At 43.4% G+C, this 20,351-nt stretch overlaps 2 protein-coding genes across 2 annotated transcripts in view; one reads left to right on the top strand and one right to left on the bottom strand.

Moving 5' to 3' along the window:
* The window catches only part of adgrl3.1 (adhesion G protein-coupled receptor L3.1), a 100,453-nt gene extending 97,962 nt beyond the window's left edge, over positions 1-2,491 (bottom strand). Inside the window, exons 1-2 of the mRNA XM_048265562.1 lie at positions 2,436-2,491; positions 1,607-1,751 (exon numbers count right to left, since the gene is read on the bottom strand). The gene's annotated coding sequence lies outside the window, so the exon portion shown is untranslated. The remainder of the gene's footprint in view (positions 1-1,606; positions 1,752-2,435) is intronic.
* Positions 1-20,351, top strand: part of si:dkey-92j12.5 (multiple PDZ domain protein) — a 32,145-nt gene that overhangs the window by 5,484 nt on the left and 6,310 nt on the right. The window contains exons 8-28 of the mRNA XM_048265299.1: positions 494-694; positions 1,742-1,844; positions 1,936-2,024; positions 5,444-5,642; positions 5,751-5,828; positions 6,069-6,148; positions 6,402-6,548; positions 8,512-8,697; positions 9,071-9,226; positions 9,567-9,776; positions 10,874-11,014; positions 12,677-12,809; positions 15,859-16,057; positions 16,997-17,083; positions 17,563-17,853; positions 18,380-18,557; positions 18,726-18,821; positions 18,934-19,002; positions 19,212-19,283; positions 19,454-19,655; positions 20,310-20,351. The exon at positions 20,310-20,351 is cut by the window's right edge and continues 161 nt beyond it. Of these exons, the coding sequence (XP_048121256.1) occupies positions 494-694; positions 1,742-1,844; positions 1,936-2,024; positions 5,444-5,642; positions 5,751-5,828; positions 6,069-6,148; positions 6,402-6,548; positions 8,512-8,697; positions 9,071-9,226; positions 9,567-9,776; positions 10,874-11,014; positions 12,677-12,809; positions 15,859-16,057; positions 16,997-17,083; positions 17,563-17,853; positions 18,380-18,557; positions 18,726-18,821; positions 18,934-19,002; positions 19,212-19,283; positions 19,454-19,655; positions 20,310-20,351 (2,959 nt within the window). The remainder of the gene's footprint in view (positions 1-493; positions 695-1,741; positions 1,845-1,935; positions 2,025-5,443; positions 5,643-5,750; positions 5,829-6,068; positions 6,149-6,401; positions 6,549-8,511; positions 8,698-9,070; positions 9,227-9,566; positions 9,777-10,873; positions 11,015-12,676; positions 12,810-15,858; positions 16,058-16,996; positions 17,084-17,562; positions 17,854-18,379; positions 18,558-18,725; positions 18,822-18,933; positions 19,003-19,211; positions 19,284-19,453; positions 19,656-20,309) is intronic.

The raw sequence follows: 20,351 nt of genomic DNA on the forward strand, positions 1-20,351 counted from the left end.
TTGGGAATTGTCAACAAAATACAAGGCCGCCATATTGGTTTCCTTTGGTCTACTGGTACTGCTGTGTTCCATGATATTGTGGTCATGAGCCTCATATGCGCCTCATATTACCTGGCTAGGCATTGGCAACTGCTCAAATAAAGGACATCTTTAGGTCAGGCTGTTATGTTCGATTTGATTTAGATTTCTTAATTCGTAATTGTTTGATAGAATTTGGAGCACTAAGATTATGTGCACATCTGTGATTTGTATGTGGCATGCTTTGAAGGACATTACTGTAATGTCTAGTGGAGGTGTTGAGGGATCTTGAACTGAAGTACCTGACTGGTTTTAAATGGTGAATTGTTAAGACTACTGGAGGTGTGCCTCTGGGCTGTATATAGGGCTGTGTTGATCTTTGCTTAGTCTTGATACAATCATAACACAAAGCCAAAGGAGGCTGATCCCAGATCAGCTGTTTGCCTGGGACTGAGTTCCGTTGTGCTGTGTGCAGGATAAGCGCTTGCGCAGTGGTGATCTGATCCTGCGGATTGGTGACACTGACCTGGCAGGGATGGGCAGTGAGCAGGTGGCACAGGTGCTCAAGCAGGCCAGCACCAGGGTCAGACTGCTCATCGCCAGAGACACCACGGACAACGACCTGTCTCACCCTGTTACCCAGCAACAAGAGACAAGAGCAGCCCAGGTGCATAAAGTGAGTTTGAACTGATCCTGTTTGACTTTGTGTTGTGTGTGTGTGTGTGTGTGTGTGTGTGTGTGTGTGTGTGTGTGCGTGTGTTTTGGGCAAAGGTTGTTGATATTTAAATGGGAACTTGACAACTATTTCAATGTAATAAACCCGTTTAGAAATCACTTGGATGGTTAAATGACCTGTTCCGGTGAAAATGGTGACTTTTCCCGCTGCCCCTAGCGTCCCCAGGCGGAAAACCAACCTTGCAACATTGAGACTATCGTCCCGGAAAGAGAAGTGAGAAACAAGAAACTCGTTTTAAATCGTGTTTCTTACCTTGTAACATCCACATTGTCTGTCGAACTTATGCTAACCGTTTTGCTAGCTTGTAAACAAATCCATGTGCTTTATCGTTAACTTTTTTCCACACTTTGAAATAGCATAATGCACAATTTCTCCAGCAGAGGGGGAAATCCTGCCAAGTTTCCCTTTAAGTGGTTTTGCATGTCTTGAAAAGCACTATAAAAATTAAATGTATTATAAATGTATTATTAGATTCTCAACAGCCAATCAAATCACACCACTTCATTCCATGCTTCTGAGGAAGCGTGACTGGTTGGAATAGTCTGTGGCTTGATCCAATACTTTTTATTCAGCACACGCATAAGAAATTCAACAACAAGTGTGTTGGATTATAAGGCCTGCACTTTTTCTTTGCTCTATGATACTTGATTAGCCTAAAGTGCTTTGGTGATGACTACAGATTTAGATGTGAATGAGGTATGCTTGCATCAGTGTTCTGGTTGCACACCAAGGCAATAGCTATGCACCCTAAATCTGGAGACAAGTACACATTACAGAGAATAACAGACGACCAGACTTTTTCAGACGACCACACAGAGGAAGAATAGGCACTTCTTTGGAAAAGTGTCTTACTTTGTCAATGTCAGGGATGTGATGTGATGGCTCCAAGAGCTTTGTCTGGCAAACAGCAGTAAGATCCCAATTTCTTTTCCACTGAAGCATCTCTGCCAGTAATCTGCATGTTGACGTGTTTGACTCTTTTTGCAGCTCTCTGAACCTGAGAAGGATAAGACCTATGATGTGAGATTTACTAAGAATGCACGCGGTCTGGGACTCACTGTTGGCAGAACCTCAGTCCCCCCTGGCTCAGGTATGCTTTAGGGGCCTGATGGTCTTTAGTCACCGTGTGCTGCTGCCACTACAGTCGTCCTGGCATGATGACCTCTCTCCTTACATTCTAGATTCCAGTGGCATTGTGGTCAAGAGTATAGAGAAGGGCAGTGCAGTGGACCAGAATGGACAATTGCACATTGGAGATCACATCTTATCTGTGAGTTCATCACAGGCTCTCTATGCATCTGTATTGATAGAGAATTCTATATTGCAACAATTAATGTGTGTTGTTTTTTATATGGCTGCACAGGGTCCTTATGTACTTCAGCAGTATTCACTGCTGCTCTATCCTTTGTTCTATGGTGCTTTACACATGTTAGAGATAAGATAAGCATACAACTGTAACACCCACCAATGTAATAACTTCCTACCAACGTAATAAACCACCAACGTAATAAATTTGAGTACTTGAGTATAACCTTCTCCAAGACCCAGTGATACTAATTAAAAGATGATACTTGTGGGTCTGGTCTGTTCCCGAGAGCTCTGACTATTTCAAAAAGGTTCCCACATTAGAGCTAAAACAATGTAACATTTTAATTAATGAGTCTGGCATGGGCTTACGTACCTCTCTCTCTTTCTTCACTCGCAGAACACTACTCCCACTAATTTCAATTGAATTTGAACTTAGTAGTGGAGCAGATAAGCTCATATATAAAACATATTGTGCATTTTGTCCAGTGCTTCTAGAGACTCTAAACTTCATTTTCAGACGTGGAGCCACTTTATATTTGACCTCTGGGGCCAGGCAGACTCAAAACAAATGTCACTAATTTTCAGGAGTAAAATATTACTGCTAGTCATTCTAAAATTTTACTGTGCAATCTAGAACTTATATTAACTGCCATGTCTGCTTGAGTGCATTATGACATCAAATGGAATATTTATTTGGCAACATTCTTATACAACCTGAATTCCAAACAAGTTGGGACGCTTTGTAAAATGTGAATAAAAAACAAGGCTGTGATTTACAAATCATATCAACAATACAACATATCATTTGTTGAAGGAGAGAAATGTGAATATTTTATGGAAAATATTAGCACATTTTGAATTTGATGCCAGCAACACGTCTTCAACAAATTTGGGACAGGGGTAACAAAAGGCTAGAAAAGTTTAAAACAGATAGTTTGCACAACCGTGTTTTCGGCGAGCATGCTGCGACTTCTGTTTGGTTTTACATTTGGACCGTGCAGAGCTTTGGCAGTAGGCTACACTGTAGCCCGGTCAGCCAGGCTATTGCATAGTATTATGATCTGTAGGATAATTGGGTTGATTGTGATTTTCATGTGATCATGCTGCACATGACATATTAGCCTACTGTGTTAGAAGTTATTGCTCCCACTCTTTTAACATCATAGGCTCTTGTTTTGGCTACATGTCCACAGCCACTGTATCCAGCTGTAGGCTAGGCTATATGCTCATGACCACATCCTTTTCACATGAGTTTTTCTTTTTATGTTAGTCATTGTATATGTTCACATCCAACAACAAATCAACTTAGACATTTAGGCTACGACCACACGAAACCAACTGGTATATTTTTTCTTACCACTTTCACACCTTTAATAACACCGGTAAAAAAAAAACCTCGCGTCCACACGAAGAGGTGAAACCAACAGAAAGCCCTGTAGTGCAAATGCCAGGCCAGTCGATGGCACTGTGACGGTGCAGAGGCTTCAGATTAATTTGCAAAGAAAAGACAAAAACATTTCAAAAGCAGTCGCGTGAGATGAGTTTTTAATTCAACTGTAAAACTAATAACGTTAACATTATTAGTTAATAACATTTTCAGGGTATGTGACTGCTATATACAGTATGTGGAAATGTTTTTTATGTTTTGCATTAGGTCTGGTGCAGAGCAGGTAACACTGGAGAAATTATCGAGATATTCACAGAAAATTGTGTCTGGCCTACCTCCTTTTGGGAGGCCCGGTGCAGCGGGTGGGCGATGGTGTCCCGGAAATCGTTGACACAAATTCATTGAAGGAAAAAAAAAATCCAGAAGAAAAAAAAACTGACTAAACCTTTATGACCGCCACTTTGTTAGCACGGCAGTCATAATAACACAAGTCAAAGACCACTGCAGCAACTTTCCCACATTCTCCAACCATCTCAGCATTCTGTCTTCAACAATCACAATGTAGCATGAGGTCAAAACTGGTTCTTTTTTTATGTTCCTGTAATTTGGCAAACTGCAACGATAGTTATTGGTGCTTGGTTCCCCTTACAGAAAGAAATCCGCAGGCCATACCCAACTCCCCATGCCCTTTGTCCTCTCTACTTAATGTCCATTAGTGACACTGGGGGTAATTTACCTATCTCCTTAAAGTCAAGAAGATCTGCTCTGCCTCTGCCTCCGCCTTGTCTATTAATTCTGTATATTGGAACACCTCGATTTATTACAAAAACATAAGTCAGAAGAGTAGAAACACTGTAGCTTTACTGCTTGACCCCCAGTAAGAGAAGGCAGAAACACAATGGGTGCATTCACATCTGCTTGGCCCCCAGTAAAAAGGTGAGGAAAATAACTAAAGGTAGAAAGACAATGATATCCTATGCAGTAATCTGTTTGGCCCCCACTAAAGGTGTTGAACTATGTGTAAGGCAAAAACACAATGGATGACAAATCAACTTTGCATGAAGAGTCTGGGACCTGTCCCTATAAATATACTACATTTAAAAAATATTTACTATGTGGTTCTAGAGCTGCCACAGACTGCAATTATGACATTTATTTAAGTGAAATAATAACAAAAGATCACAAGGGGTGTCCATGTAGCTTTGCTTGGCTCCTAGTAAAGGTGATGAGTAATAAGTTTATGGTGGGGGGCTACAAAGTTTTATGGTCATGAGATGGTTTAGATGGTGACAATTATTGACAACTATACCTTTACAACTGATAAAACAGATATAATATCACTAAATCAGTGATTTATGACATTGGTGGGAAGTTAATGTAATAATTTTTTAAACTTCCCACCAACGTAATTACTTCCTGCAAATGGAAATTGGGTTATTACGTTGGCAGTAGGCAACAGTTACTACGTTGGTGGGAAATTATTACGTTGGCAGGATTATTACGTTTAAAATGTACTGAGTTTGTGCCGATTTTTTATTACGTTGGTGGTTTATTATGTTGGTGGGAAGTTATTACGTTGGTGGGTGTTACATACGACATTTCCATTAGTTGGCTTAGCTTTTTATGGTGTAGTTTTATGGTCGAGGGGCGTGGAATCCAGCAGAAGAGCTAGAACTGTCTCAGCTCACAGCTGCACATAATATGTCTCCAATATGCATAAAAGAAAGCTAGCTTTTTTTTTAGTTTTAACTGTCAATAGTACTGTGACTAGTACTGTGACTGGTGTGTTGATATTAACTCAAGCTAGCTTCCTAGAGAAAGAGGGTGAAATATTCCTTTGGATGAATTAAAGTCATTGAGGTAGGACACCAAATATATTGAAAAATGTGCATACCGGTAGTTCCTTTAAAGTGTAAAGTGGTTTTGAGAAATGATGTTGCACAGGACTAATGTCGAAAAGAGGGCGTGTGTGACTGTGTTGTGCTGCTGTCCAGGTGGACGGCCAGAGGTTGCAGGGCTGCACCGAGCAGCAGGCCTCGCATCTGCTCCGACAGACGGGCCAGACGGTCTGCCTGACGTTGCTGAGGCGGGCCTCCACGGTCCAGCCAGCGCCGCCCCTCCCGGTCATCCCCAAACCTCCACGCACATCAAAAGCCAACCAGAACCGCAAGATCAGCTTCAGCACCGACCACGGTAAACCTCACAGCCCTCCCCTTCACTCTTTCAGCATACATACTGCATACTGCACCGCAGTCAATCACTCACCTCTCCCTCTCCTTCTCCTGTGATGTTGAATGACAGATGAGAAGATTCAAAATTACTGTTTAAGTTTGAAAGACAAGGCTGTCATGATCAATAGGACCAGCTCCATGGAGAGAAGTAAGTCAAGCAGCATGCTCAGTGAAATAGAATTTCTCATTTGTGTACGCTAAATGCTCTAATGAAGCTATTACTGGGTATAATAGTGTGTATAATTGCTTCTCAATAGAGTGTAACACTTATGGCCCATGGTGTATTAATAGACCCTAGTATTATCACCCTAGTAATATTACCTAGTTAAACTTACCGTGTATGTTTGTCAGTGGAAATATGTGAAAAAAATAATGTGTGCTTTATTAGGAGTGACACTCACAGAGGCTGAAGTAGTGCAGCTGAGAAATAGATGGCAGGACAAGGTTGGGGACCAGAGTGAAGTAATGGTAGGTACACTACTTTAAACAATCACAAATCTAGTTAAGTCATTTCTAGTCACAAGTTATTTCATTAATACAGTTTCACAGCAATGGTGTGTGTGATTGTATGTGTATAAGTGTGTGCATGTCTGCTCACATGTGTGTGTGTGTGTGTGTGTGTGTGTGTGTGTGTGTGTGTGTGTGTGTGTGTGTGTGTGTGTGTGTGTGTGTGTGTGTGTGTGTGTGTGTGTGTGTGTGTGTGTGTGTGTGTTGTGCAAAGGTGGTGCAGGTGCAGAAGTTCTCTGAGTGCAGCAGCCTGGGTGTGAGTCTGGAGGCACGGGGAGGCCGTCACTACATCTGCTCCATGCTGCCCGAGGGGCCTGTGGGGCAGAGCGGTCGCGTCCAGCTGGGGGACGAGCTGCTAGAGGTGGGGACCACACCACACCACACCGCACCACACCACACCGCACCACACCACACCGCACCGCACCGCACCGCACCACACCACACCGCACCACACCGCACCACACCGCATCACACCGCACCACACCGCATCACACCACACCACACCACACCGCACCGCACCACACCACACCGCACCACACCGCACCACACCGCACCACACCGCATCACACCGCACAACACCACACCACACCACCACACCGCACCACACCACACCGCACCACACCGCACCACACCACACCGCACCACACTGCACCACACTGCACCACACCACACCACACCACACCACACCACATCACACCGCACCACACCACACCACATCACACCGCACCACACCACACCGCACCACACCGCACCACACCGCACACCACACCGCACCGCACCACACCACACCGCACCACACCACACACACCACACCACACCACACCACATCACCACACCGCACCACACCACACCACCGCACCACACCACACCACACCACACCACACCACACCACACCACCACACCACACCCACACCACCATACCACACCACACCACACCACACCACACCGCACCTCAGTATTATGTATAATTACTGTATACTGCATATACATACACCACTGATTAAGACTGGGACACACAGACAAATGAGCAGACCTGCAAGCTAAATACTGAAGCAGCATGGAAAATGTAATCTTTCACTTCTCATGAGCAGTTGCAATCTATCCACTGTGTTTTCACTGGTGTAAATATAATTTTGTACAGTGACGTTAGTAGCACAGGTAATTATCCACAGCAAAACACTTCTATCAGGTCTCAGGCTCTTTTGCTGTTCCAGTCCATTACCTTATGAAGGATTGTGTTCAACATGGCACAGGACAAATGAGAGCCAATAATAGTTTTCCTACTATGAAGAACCTCTGAGCATTTCATCACACGCTAACTCTAATGCAGAATTTATTTCTATCTGTGATTAAACTTTTACCATCAAGTCTCAATAAATATGCAGTGTCGATATATACAATCATTTCTTCTCAACACCATGTCATATAAACTGACAATTGCTTTGATTGTTCTAAAGGATTATGATGCAGTTACGCACACATTTACAAAGACATGTATTCAAGGGAGACAAGTATGTTTTCTTCGACAGACGAGAACTTCTCTGTCATTGTAATACCAAGTATTCAGCGGCCTTGGCAGGAAATAAAATCCAAATATAAAACATATTAACTGGTAGGTAGTAAAAATAGATGTCCATGACCTACAGTGGTATAATAGCAGACTTATTCTGCAGCCAACAGTCCCCTCGGTCCATGGAGCTGCATACAGCCAATAAGAACATGGCTCACTGAGGTGAAGAGCAGCTTCAGTTTTGTGTCTGAGAAGAAGCTTCAGCAGACACAGAGCTAAAGAACCGATTGTCATAGTGAGATTTAACCATGACATTCAGTGACACTCATTTTCACATCAGTGGGGTGCACGGCACAGGTGTTTCCTTGACAGCACAGGATAATGCAGGGATATGTTTTTTTGTATTATTTAATGCAGTTACATTTACCTGTGTCAGTAAGTTGTAACAATTATTAGTTGTGATGTTTGACATGCATAATCCAGATGGGTTCCTGTGTCTGGTAGTCTTCACTAATCCAGATTTAGACTGTACAATCCCTCCCATGTATTGTGTCAGCCATTAAAACCTGCTAATTAGCTCAGCTCTTGAAGTGAGCTTAGCGGACTCTCTGTATGGTTATCTGCATGTTTGACATATAAAGCTGTGGGCTTTGTGTTACACTCACTGGTTTGTAATTACTGAAAAGTTTATTCAAAGTGCACTGGACTGTAGCAACCATATTTGTAAACATTCATGGAGCCACTTCAGTGTTGTTTAGAATCAGACATGGTTGACCTGTCCAGTATTCGTCGCTTGTGTGCCCAACCCTGGCAGGTGAACGGCATCAGTGTGGTGGGAGAGACTCACAAGGAGGTGGTGAGTCTGCTGAAGGAGCTCCCTCTCCAGGTGTGCCTGGTGTGCTGCCACCCTGTTACGCCCCCAGACCGGACGCAGGAGGATGAAGACGAACGTGACCTGCAGCTCTCCCTCAAAGAACTCCTCCATGAGTTCAATGAAATGGTATCCTTGTGTGTTTGTATCGCTTACACTATGATAGTAGTGCCATCAAACCCTCAAGATTAGGCCAGGTGTTTATTAGCTCTAATGACTTTAACAGTCGTTATTGGAGACCAGTGATACATTGGCCACATGTCCTAAATGTTGACCTTATCAAAGCTGTGGAATCAGATATATTTTAGTTTAAACATTACATGATTAAATATTGCAAGTTTATGGTTTTGTTCAGCATGTACAGTGGTCATACGTCAATGTTAAACTGGTAAAAATAGTGTAAAAATAGCATAGCAATTGTAATGAAACAAAATATTACAGACTAGTGCAGCCCTATGTGTTGAATTCTTTCATCTCAACTGTCTTGTGTGCTGTTCCACAGGTTGAGCAGAACTGTCTGAGTGTGACCCCTAAGGACGCACAGGACTCTGGGAAGGTGGATGGCCTGTCCCCTCTGGCCATGTGGGAGACTCAGGTGCAGACGTATGAGCTGCTGAAGGGGGAGGCCGGCTTGGGCTTCAGCATCCTGGACTATCAGGCATGTAGCTGACGCACCAATCACTACCATTATACCTACTGTACATACACACCACAGTAACAGCAATCAAGTGATCCACGTATTGTAATGATTGCCTGATTTCTCGGAGAAAAAGCTTTGTTTCATGTTTGTCCTTGTGGAAGATAGGCATTGTGGTATCCAAGTTATGCAGGCACATAATGTTGGAACTGCACTTTTTTGAATCGGCTGTGTTTTGAACGGAAATCGACTTTTTTCATGACATTTAAGATCAGTCATTTGAAACAATATGATGAGAGAATCAATCTTTCCTTCTTTCTTTCTATTTTTATGTTTTTCTTTCTTTCCCACTCTGACCTAGGACCCAGAAGACCCACTTAAGACAGTGATTGTGATTCGCTCGCTGGTTCCTGGTGGATTGGCAGAAAGAGATGGTCGGTTGTTACCAGGCGACCGGCTGATGTTCGTTAATGACACAGACCTTCGCCATGCCAGCTTAGACCATGCTGTTCAGGTCCTAAAGAGCACTGCTTACGGCACTGTACGGATTGGTGTGGCCAAACCTTTACCAGTAAGTCGAGCATTCGGGATTTAGATTCTTGATAACCATTGATGGAACTCTTGATAACCATTGATGAAACCTACTAACAATTAATTAGGAATATGGTAGCAAGGCTATGGCTATTCCATTTAATGAATTACAAATAAATGGCAAAAAATGCAACCTGACTCACTCTAATCCAAATGGAATAAGCCTGTTGATAGATTGTATTTATTCACTGAATATTCTGTGTTATTTCTTCATGAGATATTGTATAGTTGTTTTTAGTGAAATGCTCTTAAATAGAGCATACTGTATTTCTGATACCTTAATGTATGTAATATAATAATGAATACTGTTATTTGCATCTTTTAATATTCAAACATTCCAATATTGATTTATTAGTTGATAAATGTGTGATTTGCAACACAAAATACACACAAAAAATATGTTCTGGAGTCTATGTTGTCTTCTGGCTCTATGGAGGATAAAATCATATTGTCAAAAAGCGCAGTGTATGGATTGTACTTGGTGAAAACAAAACCACGTAGTTGTATTTGCTCATTGAAGATGTCACAACTATTCTGATGAGCTAGACAAAATGGCAGAAGCATTATAGTCTGAAGTTGATGACAGCTGAGTGAGAGACCAGCTGGCTCGTGGAAAAATGCCCCGACTCGCCGAATATTTGGTGCCATTTTTGAATTCACATCAGTTATCCATGCTGTCCAGTTGTCCCAAATCAGAAGTAACTGCGATATCCCCCATATGCTCTCTATAGGGTGGTAGATTGGTTTTGTCTGGTTCATTAGGTGTTCTGGTTCTATATTTGGTCTGTATGTTGTGTACATGTGTATCTGATCTCCTATTGGTCGACAGGCTTTTTGTTGTGTGTCGTGGCTTAGAAACAGGCAACCCCGTGTCTGGTTGCAGGCAGGTTTGAATTTTTAATGCCACTCAAACTGAACACAATACCACCCCTGTGTGAGTGTGTGTGCTGTGGGCTCCTGAAGATTTTATTGGAAACACATTAGACACCCTTCTGCCTCCTCCTGCCTGAGCTCATTATCGGTTATTACTTTTGAACTGAACTTTAATCATTTGTTTGTTTAATTCTTCGCTGCCAGTGTGATTGTAATGCGCCGGAATTGCCAACTGAGACCACCTGCGGGGCCCAAGACACCAAAACAGAGAATGACATCAGGCACAGGACTGCCCTAAGCAGCAACAGCGTCGTAGAGAGAGCGCGACAGAGTCCTGCATCAGAGGTGAACTGCTTCCACCACTCTGAAATACAGCTATCTTCTTTTTACACATAATCCAGGCAAACAGCTCAGCAACATGCCAGTAATGATTCTGACCTGGGCAAGGCTGACCTGTTGTGCCCCAGAGAACAAGGCTGTGCACAGTGTATACGCTGTAGAAAGTTAAGTGTATGCATTCTTTCTTGTCATGCTTTCCTGTTAGTTGGTAAGGTGGACAGAAAGGGTGCAGTAGATGTTGATTGTGAGAAGACTTCCTGTGGGTCACTAGTGGAAAGAGAAAGTGCAGGTTTTCTTGATGGTTACAAGAGCACAGGATCTGATGACTGGACCAAAGTCCAGCAAGAAACATGATGTGCTGTGTATGTGTGTGTGTGTGTATGTATGTGTGTTTATGTGTGTGTGTGTGTGTGTGTGTGTGTGTGTGTGTGTGTGTGTGTGTGTGTGTGTGTGTGTGTGTGTGTGTGTGTGTTTGTGTGTGTGTGTGTGTGTGTGTGTGTGTGTGTGTGTGTGTGTGTGTGTGTGTGTGTGTGTGTGTGTTTGTGTGTGTGTGTGAGAGAGAGAGTGAGAGAGAGAGAGACACACACAGAGATGATGATGAGGATGGGATGATGCTATCTTTTTTCAGTGTTGTGCTACATTGTGACATTAGGATGTCTCGCTTGCTGTTGTTCTATAGGCTGCTGTTGTTGTTTTCTGTGTGCTGTGTGTGTGTGTGTGTGTGTGTGTGTGTGTGTGTGTGTGTGTGTGTGTGTGTGTGTGTGTGATGTGTGTCCATGCTGTGCTGTTGCTGCACTTCTTCCCTTTAGGTGTGGTTATAGCCCTCAGCCTCATGGCCAGGTTGGACCTAAGGAGCCTTTTGTTTCAACCTGTTCCAATTAGTCATCATTAACCCTGATGTTCTGCAATTAAACCCTTCACAAGTCACTGTAATTACAGAGCAGGGATATTTCTACTGAGAGGTTGGAACTGATCCATGTTCTCTGAATCACATAAACAAAGCTAATTACAGTTTTTAGCACAGTACTACTACTGTGTATAAAAACTACTGTGTGTTACTAGTACAGTTTTTAACACTCTCTCGTTACACAAGGGTAACAACTCCAAAACTTCTTATGTTAACTATTTACTATTGTATTTTGGCAACTACTTGCCTATCTTGTGTAGTGTGTATCGTATTGAGTGTTGAAAGCAATCATTTGCAAATCATTTGTTGATATTATTGTGATACTTCTAAGTAAAATCTCTTCATTGAGTTGCTATAGTTACGTTCTAAAATAGGCTTAGCAGTCTGAACCATAGGCTATTTATCAGGTTGCTGTCCTGTTCAAAGTAAACAGAATGTTGATGTGTGTACATGAGGAGATGTGGGGGAAAATGAGGGAGAGTAAGGCTTTTGTTTAGCAAGAGGATGATGATCTACTCAATCCACTCCTGTATTGATAGTTCAGCACATACAATAGTCCAAGACACTGATAGATGTATGGATTTACCACAGTGATGCAAGCACATTGACACAAATAACACATTCGCATATGCATGGATTCTGAAAGCTGTTACATTACAAATATTAAAGGATTATTAACCATGTGAAAGTTAACACAGGCATTATGGTTATAGGTAGTGCATGGTAATGGTGGTAATTTTAGACAGTTTGTTTCCACACAGCTGTCCCCTCAGGAGAAGAAGGTCGGAGGTCAGCTGGGCGGCATGGAGACGGCGGGCAGACGTTACACCGCCACGTCTCCCGGCAGCAGCTTTCAGAGGACTGTCACCGTTGTCAGGGGCAACACTAGCCTTGGTATGTCGTGGATGTGCTTCATGGTGCTGGTGTCTCTGTGTGTGTACATCGTCAGCATGGCCACGCTGGCTAGTGTGGTGGCCCTCAGTGATGTGTGATTTGTGTATTTGTGTGTGAAGGTGTGTGTGTGTGAGCAATGTAACTGCTGTACATTTTATTTACTAATGGAATTTGACAAGTGTAATTGGGGGAATGATCTTTTTTAATCAGATTTAATAACATGCTATGGAGTCATTGTCAAATTTGTAAAGCTTTTTAATTTGTCAGTGTAACAGTTTGATATTAAATCTACCATGACAGAATGTATAAAACTTCAGAGTTTAATATGAGGTAAACCTTCAAAGTTTAGCCTTAATTTGAATTGGCTTTCATATTTATTGAAAATGCAAAGACATTCTAATTGTATATTGTACCAAAATCAATATGAGTCTTATTGTGTAATTTAAGTCTCTTTTATGATGTTCAAAACATGAAGGTTACCATGTTCTCATTTGTAGCACTGTATTTTGGCACCAGGGACTGGCTGATGGTGATTGTTAAAATCTACCTGGTGGCTGCATGTCTGGAACTTTCTGTGAAGGTAGCCTCACATGGCTTTGACTGGGAGGCACAAGACTAGGCCTGGTGGGGATAGTGCAACTCTTGTCAGTGGTTGCCATGCAGCTGAGTCCTCTTTCTCTCGATTTCTGCTCGTGTGGCTGACGTTTTGGCTAATTTGCTCTGTCACATTTCCCTAGCTTGCTGGAAGATATACAGTGCTTAACTTGCACATGTCCTGTCTGATTATTCCTCAGTACAGCTTAGTTTTTCACAGAAAAGATCATTTGGTCTCCCTATCCTTCAGTTGGGCATTGCTAATATACTCATGGCATGACATACTGTAGCAACTGATTTGTATCACTGAGGAGATACTGAGGTCTCACCACTGAGCTTCTGAGCTGGCCCAAGTGTTGGCCCATGATAAATTGTGACTAGAGCACAGTGGTATAATAATAAGAATTTCAGTCTTTTGCGGCGTGGAAAGTAGTACCTGTTGGCAGCCCTCCTGGGTTAGGACACAGAGACGGACTCCCTCCTGCTCCTGTCTGTGGAGTGGAGTGTGGAGGATGGAGAGCTGTGGCGGTGGCCGTCTGTAGTGCTGCCAGTGGAGGAAATCCAAGAGCTCTTCTGCTGTGTCGGTGTGCGAGGGTAGCAGACAGTCAGCCAGTGGTGACCAGTTCTCCACAGAGCACACAGCTGACGCCCACTCTGACTGGCCGGCTGAAACCAACCTTCAGATGACACTCCTGGCCTCTACAGGCACCTTCATTAAATAAACAACCCTCAGCGTACTTTTGATGGAAGGAGAGGGATCATTGGGCACCTGACCACTGGGGTCCAACCCTCAGTAGACCAGGGTCCAGTGAGATTTGGCCAGCTTTTAGCCTACAAGGAGAAATGAAAAATAATATCCTAAATATCCTAGTGAATGAACATTTATTGTATTTGCAGTTGACCGAAATAGTTGACACAGCACTAGATTCACATTGTGTAAGTGGAACATTCTAGTTCCATGTCAGTTCTTTAACTAAGCACCCTAGTGTTCACTAATAGCTTTGGTCAAACGTAGCATTTCTGCCAAAAGGTCCTGGTCTCTGCTTGTTAGTAGGCAAACATGTCTGATATCCTGTTAGGGTTTGTCACACCCACACTCCCACACCTGTGAGAAAATTCTGTTTAGGGTATTATCACTGATACTGGCAGGCGTCTACTGTGACACCTTGGCATAATGGTCATTTGAGGCTACTTAAGTGTTCCAACCACTGAAAAGGTTTCTGGCAACCACCATCTGACAGTCTTCTTTTAGTCCTTTTAGTCCTTCTCTTAGTCCTGGAATCACTGTTACATCAACAAGTGACATGATGTACTGAAAAAGATAAGAGTTTAGTTATCTAATGAAATTGGTAGAATAAAGCAGGCTAGCCTAGCCTTGAATCCAGATTAGGCCCTACCACAGTTACTGTAGACTAAGAAGAATTTACAGGCCAATCCTTTGTGTGGCATGATGTGTGTGAACCATCGTTTTCTTGCCTTGGATATTGTCAACTATAGCATGATCTGTCTTTTGTAATGTGATTCTTTGTATCTATCATCGTAATAGTGGAATTCAAACTGTAAATTGTAAATTAGCTTCTTGCTCTGACTGGGTTGATTTAATGGAGTCTGTGCTCTACTCAGAAACCAGTTTATTTGTTTGAATTCTGCCCTACAACCACATGTGAAGCACTTTTGATTCCTCTGGAACATGAAAAAAAATGACATTGCATTTACTTTCACCATTCACAATGGATCAGTACAAAAAAATAACAAAAATTGGCTGGAAATCAAATTCACTATTGACTTTGATAATTACTTTGGAGTGGAAAGTGCTGAGCTGTGGTTTCTTCTACTTTCACACATTCTGTGTTTGTCTGTGTTCTAGTCTGTTCTTGTTGGTACATTGTAACACACTATGATGGTATTGTAATTTGAATGTATCAAAGGAATAAAACACTGATTATACAAAAATCATAATAAATGATTTGAAACAAACATAACTTTGATGAATCTCAAATTATGTATGACCATAGTTATTCTTCTGTGCACGCCTGCTTTCTTGTGTGTTTTGCATGTCCTTGCTTGTATGCAAAGCCTTTTCCAGTGTGCTGCATATAGTGTGTTTCAATGGAGTCTGTACAAGCACAGTGTGTGTATGTGTGCATGCCTGTAAGTATCAGTGCAGGGAACAAGGTAGCATATGGTTGTGTGTATGTGTGTGCAGACATTATAACTTTATATTTAACAGGTGAATCGTGTGTGTGTGTGTTTGTGTGTTTGTGTGTGTGTGTGTGTGCGCGCATGCCTGTGTGTATGTGTATGTGTGTGCGTGTGTGTATGTGTGTGCCTGTGTGTGTGTGTGTGTGTGTTTGTGTGTGTGTGAGTGATATGTGTGTGTTTGTGTGTGCGCGCGCATGCCTGTTTGTATGTGTGTGTGTGTGTGTGCCTGTGTGTGTGTGTGTGTGCTTGGCAGGTATGACAGTGAGTGCTTTAAAGGATGGTTCAGGCATAATAATCCGCTCAGTGGTGAATGGGGGCTCCATCAGTCAGGATGGGCGCCTGTGTGTTGGTGACGGCATAGTAGCCATTAACGGAGAGCCCACCACCAACCTGAGCAATGCGCAGGCCAGAGCTCTGCTCCGCAGGCACTCTCTCCTCGCCCCTGACATCAGGTACCCTCACCAGCAAAGCTTACACACACACATGCACATAGATTACACACAAGCTTGCATATACAGTACAGTAACGGTATGCTTGAAAGCATGTATAGGAGGGCACACACAAACATACAACCATATTTATACAGTATTATGTACAGTACATGTTCACATCCAAGCATAAAAGTTTACATGTAGACAAGCTGTGTGTTTGCAGACAAAGGCAGTGTTCATATCATATATAGACCATATGATCATAAGACACTATTCAAATGTATGCACACATGAACAACCAATGCAGACTACACTAGTACTGCCTGTATTTGCATATACAAATGCATTCATCCCAATGGAAACACACATCCAGTACAAAATACTCACAGTATATCAGAGTTTGTGATGAGAAGAGAATTTGTTTATTGCCTGCTCTGTTTGCCTGTGGGGCCCATTGTGAGGTAAAGACTCTCCGGCAGGTTCCATGTAGCACTGCTGATTTACTCTCCTCTCTCTGGTTTACACAGCTCAGGGATCCCCTGCCCTCCATACAACTGTAAAAACACACTTCAGTCATTCATGCATTTTTATATTTTTGAAAAAGGGTAGCTTTGTAGAGTTATTGGTAATGCCCCCTGTGAATTTGGCTTAACTAGACAGACTCATAGTAAAGTGTGTGTGACATATTGAAACATTTTAGTAGGGCTTTTACTTGGAAGAATGAGACAGTATATTCTTGCCAAGAAAAACATTTACCTTTACACTTTATATATTTTACCTTAACCTTAAATGGAATGTGAATTGAACCTCCAGCTCATAAGTTCTCCATCTCCATGTTATCCATACAAACTCATGCATCTGTTGAATTATTCTGCCCCATTCGTAACACCTACTGTACATCCATATGCACACACACACACACACACCATCGCTCATCATTTCATGCCTTCTGTGTTCCAGTGTGACATATGTTCCTGCTCCTCTGCTTGATAAGCACCGTGCTGCTTTTGTCCAATCAAAACAGGAGGACTCATCCGCACCACCACTGTGAGAATCTTTCAGTCGAACCACTATAAATACCTCACTGTGTGTGACATCTAATCAGTCTAGTTACATTGAACTCTTCCAAAAACGTGTAAATATGATGATATTTGGCATTGTACATGCAGTTATAGATTCTATTGATATCAATTTCACAGCATCACAAATACATATCTTATAATAAATGTGTAGCAGTGATCTGTTGACACAGCATTTCTCCATGATTACCCATTCCACTCCTACATGCCATTTCCCAATGACTCATTTGAATCAGTGCCATCATCCCGGCTGGACCACCATCACCACTGTCTCCATTAGCCACACTCATACAGACAGCAGCATCATGAAACCAAACAGCACAGCAAGGAGCGGAGCTCATCTCATTCTCAACATGCACCTGAGTAGCAGCATAGGATGGAACAGCTGGACACATCGTCCACCAGATCCCAGAGTCATTCTTGTTTTTCTTTCTCTTAATTTTCTAGACAGAAGATGGCCGAGCCTGTGAGAGCACGGACGGCGGAGAAAACGCAAAAGATTGCACAGAGAAAAGAAAGGGAGGAGGAGGAGAAGGACAGAACGGATGGAGTGAGAGAGAGGGACAGGCAAAGCAATAGGGAGCATGTGCATGGACAGGGAAAGATGAGAGCTGAACACAAGGGAAGGGAGGAAGGAGAGAAGAAGGAGGGAAGAGAAGGGAAGAATGGAGAGAGAGGGTGGAGCAACGGAGAGCAGAGAGAAGGAGGACAAGCGAGGCACTGGAGTAAGCCAAGAAGGTAAGCAAGAAGGAGCCTCAGCATCATCTACTAACAGGCATGTGTTGTTGTTTGAGTGTGTGTGTGTGTGTGTGTGTGTGTGTGTGTGTGTGTGTGTGTGTGTGTGTGTGTGTGTGTGTGTGTGTGTGTGTGTGTGTGTGTGCTTCTTGTGCACACACTAAACCATGTGCTGTGCTGGCCATGCATACACACAATCACAGTATATTACAAAAAAAACCCAATACATTTGTATGCATGATACATGCGTCTTGTACATGCGTCTTGTACTGGAAGGGAATCTGATGTTAAAAACTTTGTCAAGGAGAACAACAAACAAACCTGATCACATAGCACCAGCACACACCAGCACCAGCAGCAGCACCAAGTCAAGCACCAACACCTAACAGACAGTGACCCCATCAAATCAGCACTCCTGCCCATCTGATCTGATGTACACACACACACAACTTAAATTGTGTGGTATGAAAGACTACACAGTATACTGTGCATCAAAGTGACTTTAGATGTTTGTTGTGTGTTTGTGCAGAGTTAGACTGTTCAGACAGTCTGGGAAGTCGCTGGGCATCAGTATTGCTGGCGGGGGGAAGATGGGTAATCGTCTTAGCAACGGGGAGATGAGGCGGGGTGTCTTCATCAAACACATTACAGAGGACAGCCCAGCGGGCAGGAACGGCACCCTCAAGACTGGAGACAGAATCCTGGAGGTGTGTGTGTGTCTGTCAGAAGGAATACACGTCTTTTAAATACACACCCTAACATGACAAACCTTATCAAAATATTTCATGGAAAACATTTGTGTTTGGTGTGTGTGTGTGTGTGTGTGTGTGTGTGTGTGTGTGTGTGTGTGTGTGTGTGTGTGTGTGTGTGATCAGGTGGCAGGAGTAGACGTACGCGATGCCACTCATGAAGAGGTGGTGGAAGTGATCCGCCAAGCAGGAGTCAGTGTGGAGTTTATACTACAGAGCCCGGTACACACACACACACACACACACACACACACACACACACACGGTCAGGAGTCATTAGTTACCTAATGGTTCACTCATGCGAGCTGTTGTCTTGTGTCACATCACCATGCAGCAGGAGTCCTCTACAGTCACAGACAGCAGGGAGGCATCTTCAGAGACACACACTGTCCCTCATAGTAAGGTGAGCTGTTTCATCATCAGTATTGTGTGCTGTGTGTGTTTCTGTACATTTGTGTAAAAATACTCAGTAAGTATTAAGATATGCACATGTGTATTATGTTACATGCTACACTATAGTTCTAGACTGATATACTAGCAGTATACAGTGTAAGCTGGAACAGAAATAGTGTCTAACATGGTTCCCTTGGTTCATGGTTCCTTTCCCTTTAGGAACCAGAGACTCAGAGTAGCCTTCCTCTCCATCTCTCCCCAGCCAACCCCTTTACCCCAACCCCATTCAAGGTCTGTTTGATGTGTCCTTTGAGTGTATGAATGTTTTGATTGGATGTATATTTTGTGTGCATTCCCTCAAGATTTTAGCTGAGTTCCTGTGTGTCATTGGACCCATTTGACTGTGTGATAGACTGACGACCCGCTCGATGTGTTTGTCTGGCTTTGCCGTCTCCTCACAGACGCCGGGAGCTGCAGGGGAGAGGGTGACAGTAAGGCCCCCCCGCGCGGTGCCCCCTCCTCGCAGTCTGAGTCCCAGGCCTGGGGGGTCACACGCAGCACAGGCAGTGGCACTTCCAGACGCACCACAGACTGCCCCAGAGACACCCAATATGCCAGCCCAATTTGGACCAAGCTGTGATGAGGAGCTGGCTGCCTTGTGGAGTATGTTAACATGAGTGTGTGTATGTGTGTGGGTGTGTGTGTGGGTGTGGGTGTGTGGGTGTGTGTAGGTGGGTGGGTGTATCTGTTGGGGGGAAGGGTGCACATTGTCATGAACAGATTTATGTTGGTATGTCTGTGTGTGTGTGTCATGGCAGGGGTGGGGTTGGTGTGGGTTTGCATTCCTAAGAGCCTGCATGGGCTAGAGAACATTGGGATGTTGAAGGATAATAAATAGGGGACATGAAAGCTATGAAGCAACAAGAGAACTGACACTGACCTATGTCTGCCCATATATCAGCAACTCTCTCTCTCCCTCTCTCTCTCTCTCTCTCTCTCACTCTCTCTCTCTCTTGCTGTGTGTGTGTGTGGGTCTGTGTGTCCATGTGTGAGTATGTGTGTGTGTGACCGTGTGTGTGTGTGACCGTGTGTGTGTGTGTGTGTGTGTGTGTCCGATTGTGTGTGTGTGTGTGTGTGTGTGTGTGTGTGTGTGTGTGTGTGTCCGATTGTGTGTGTGTGTGTGTGTGTGTGTGTGTGTGTGACTGATGGTGTGTGTGTGTGTGTGTGTGTGTGTGTGTGTGTGTGTGTGTGTGTGTGACTGATGGTGTGTGTGTGTGTGTGTGTGTGTGTGTGTGACTGATGGCATGTCTGGTGTAGAGCGTATGCTGCAGAGGTATGGGAGTTTGCCGGGGGAGCTGC

This window comes from Alosa alosa, chromosome 1, assembly GCF_017589495.1.
Source record: "Alosa alosa isolate M-15738 ecotype Scorff River chromosome 1, AALO_Geno_1.1, whole genome shotgun sequence".
Lineage (NCBI taxonomy): Eukaryota > Metazoa > Chordata > Actinopteri > Clupeiformes > Clupeidae > Alosa > Alosa alosa.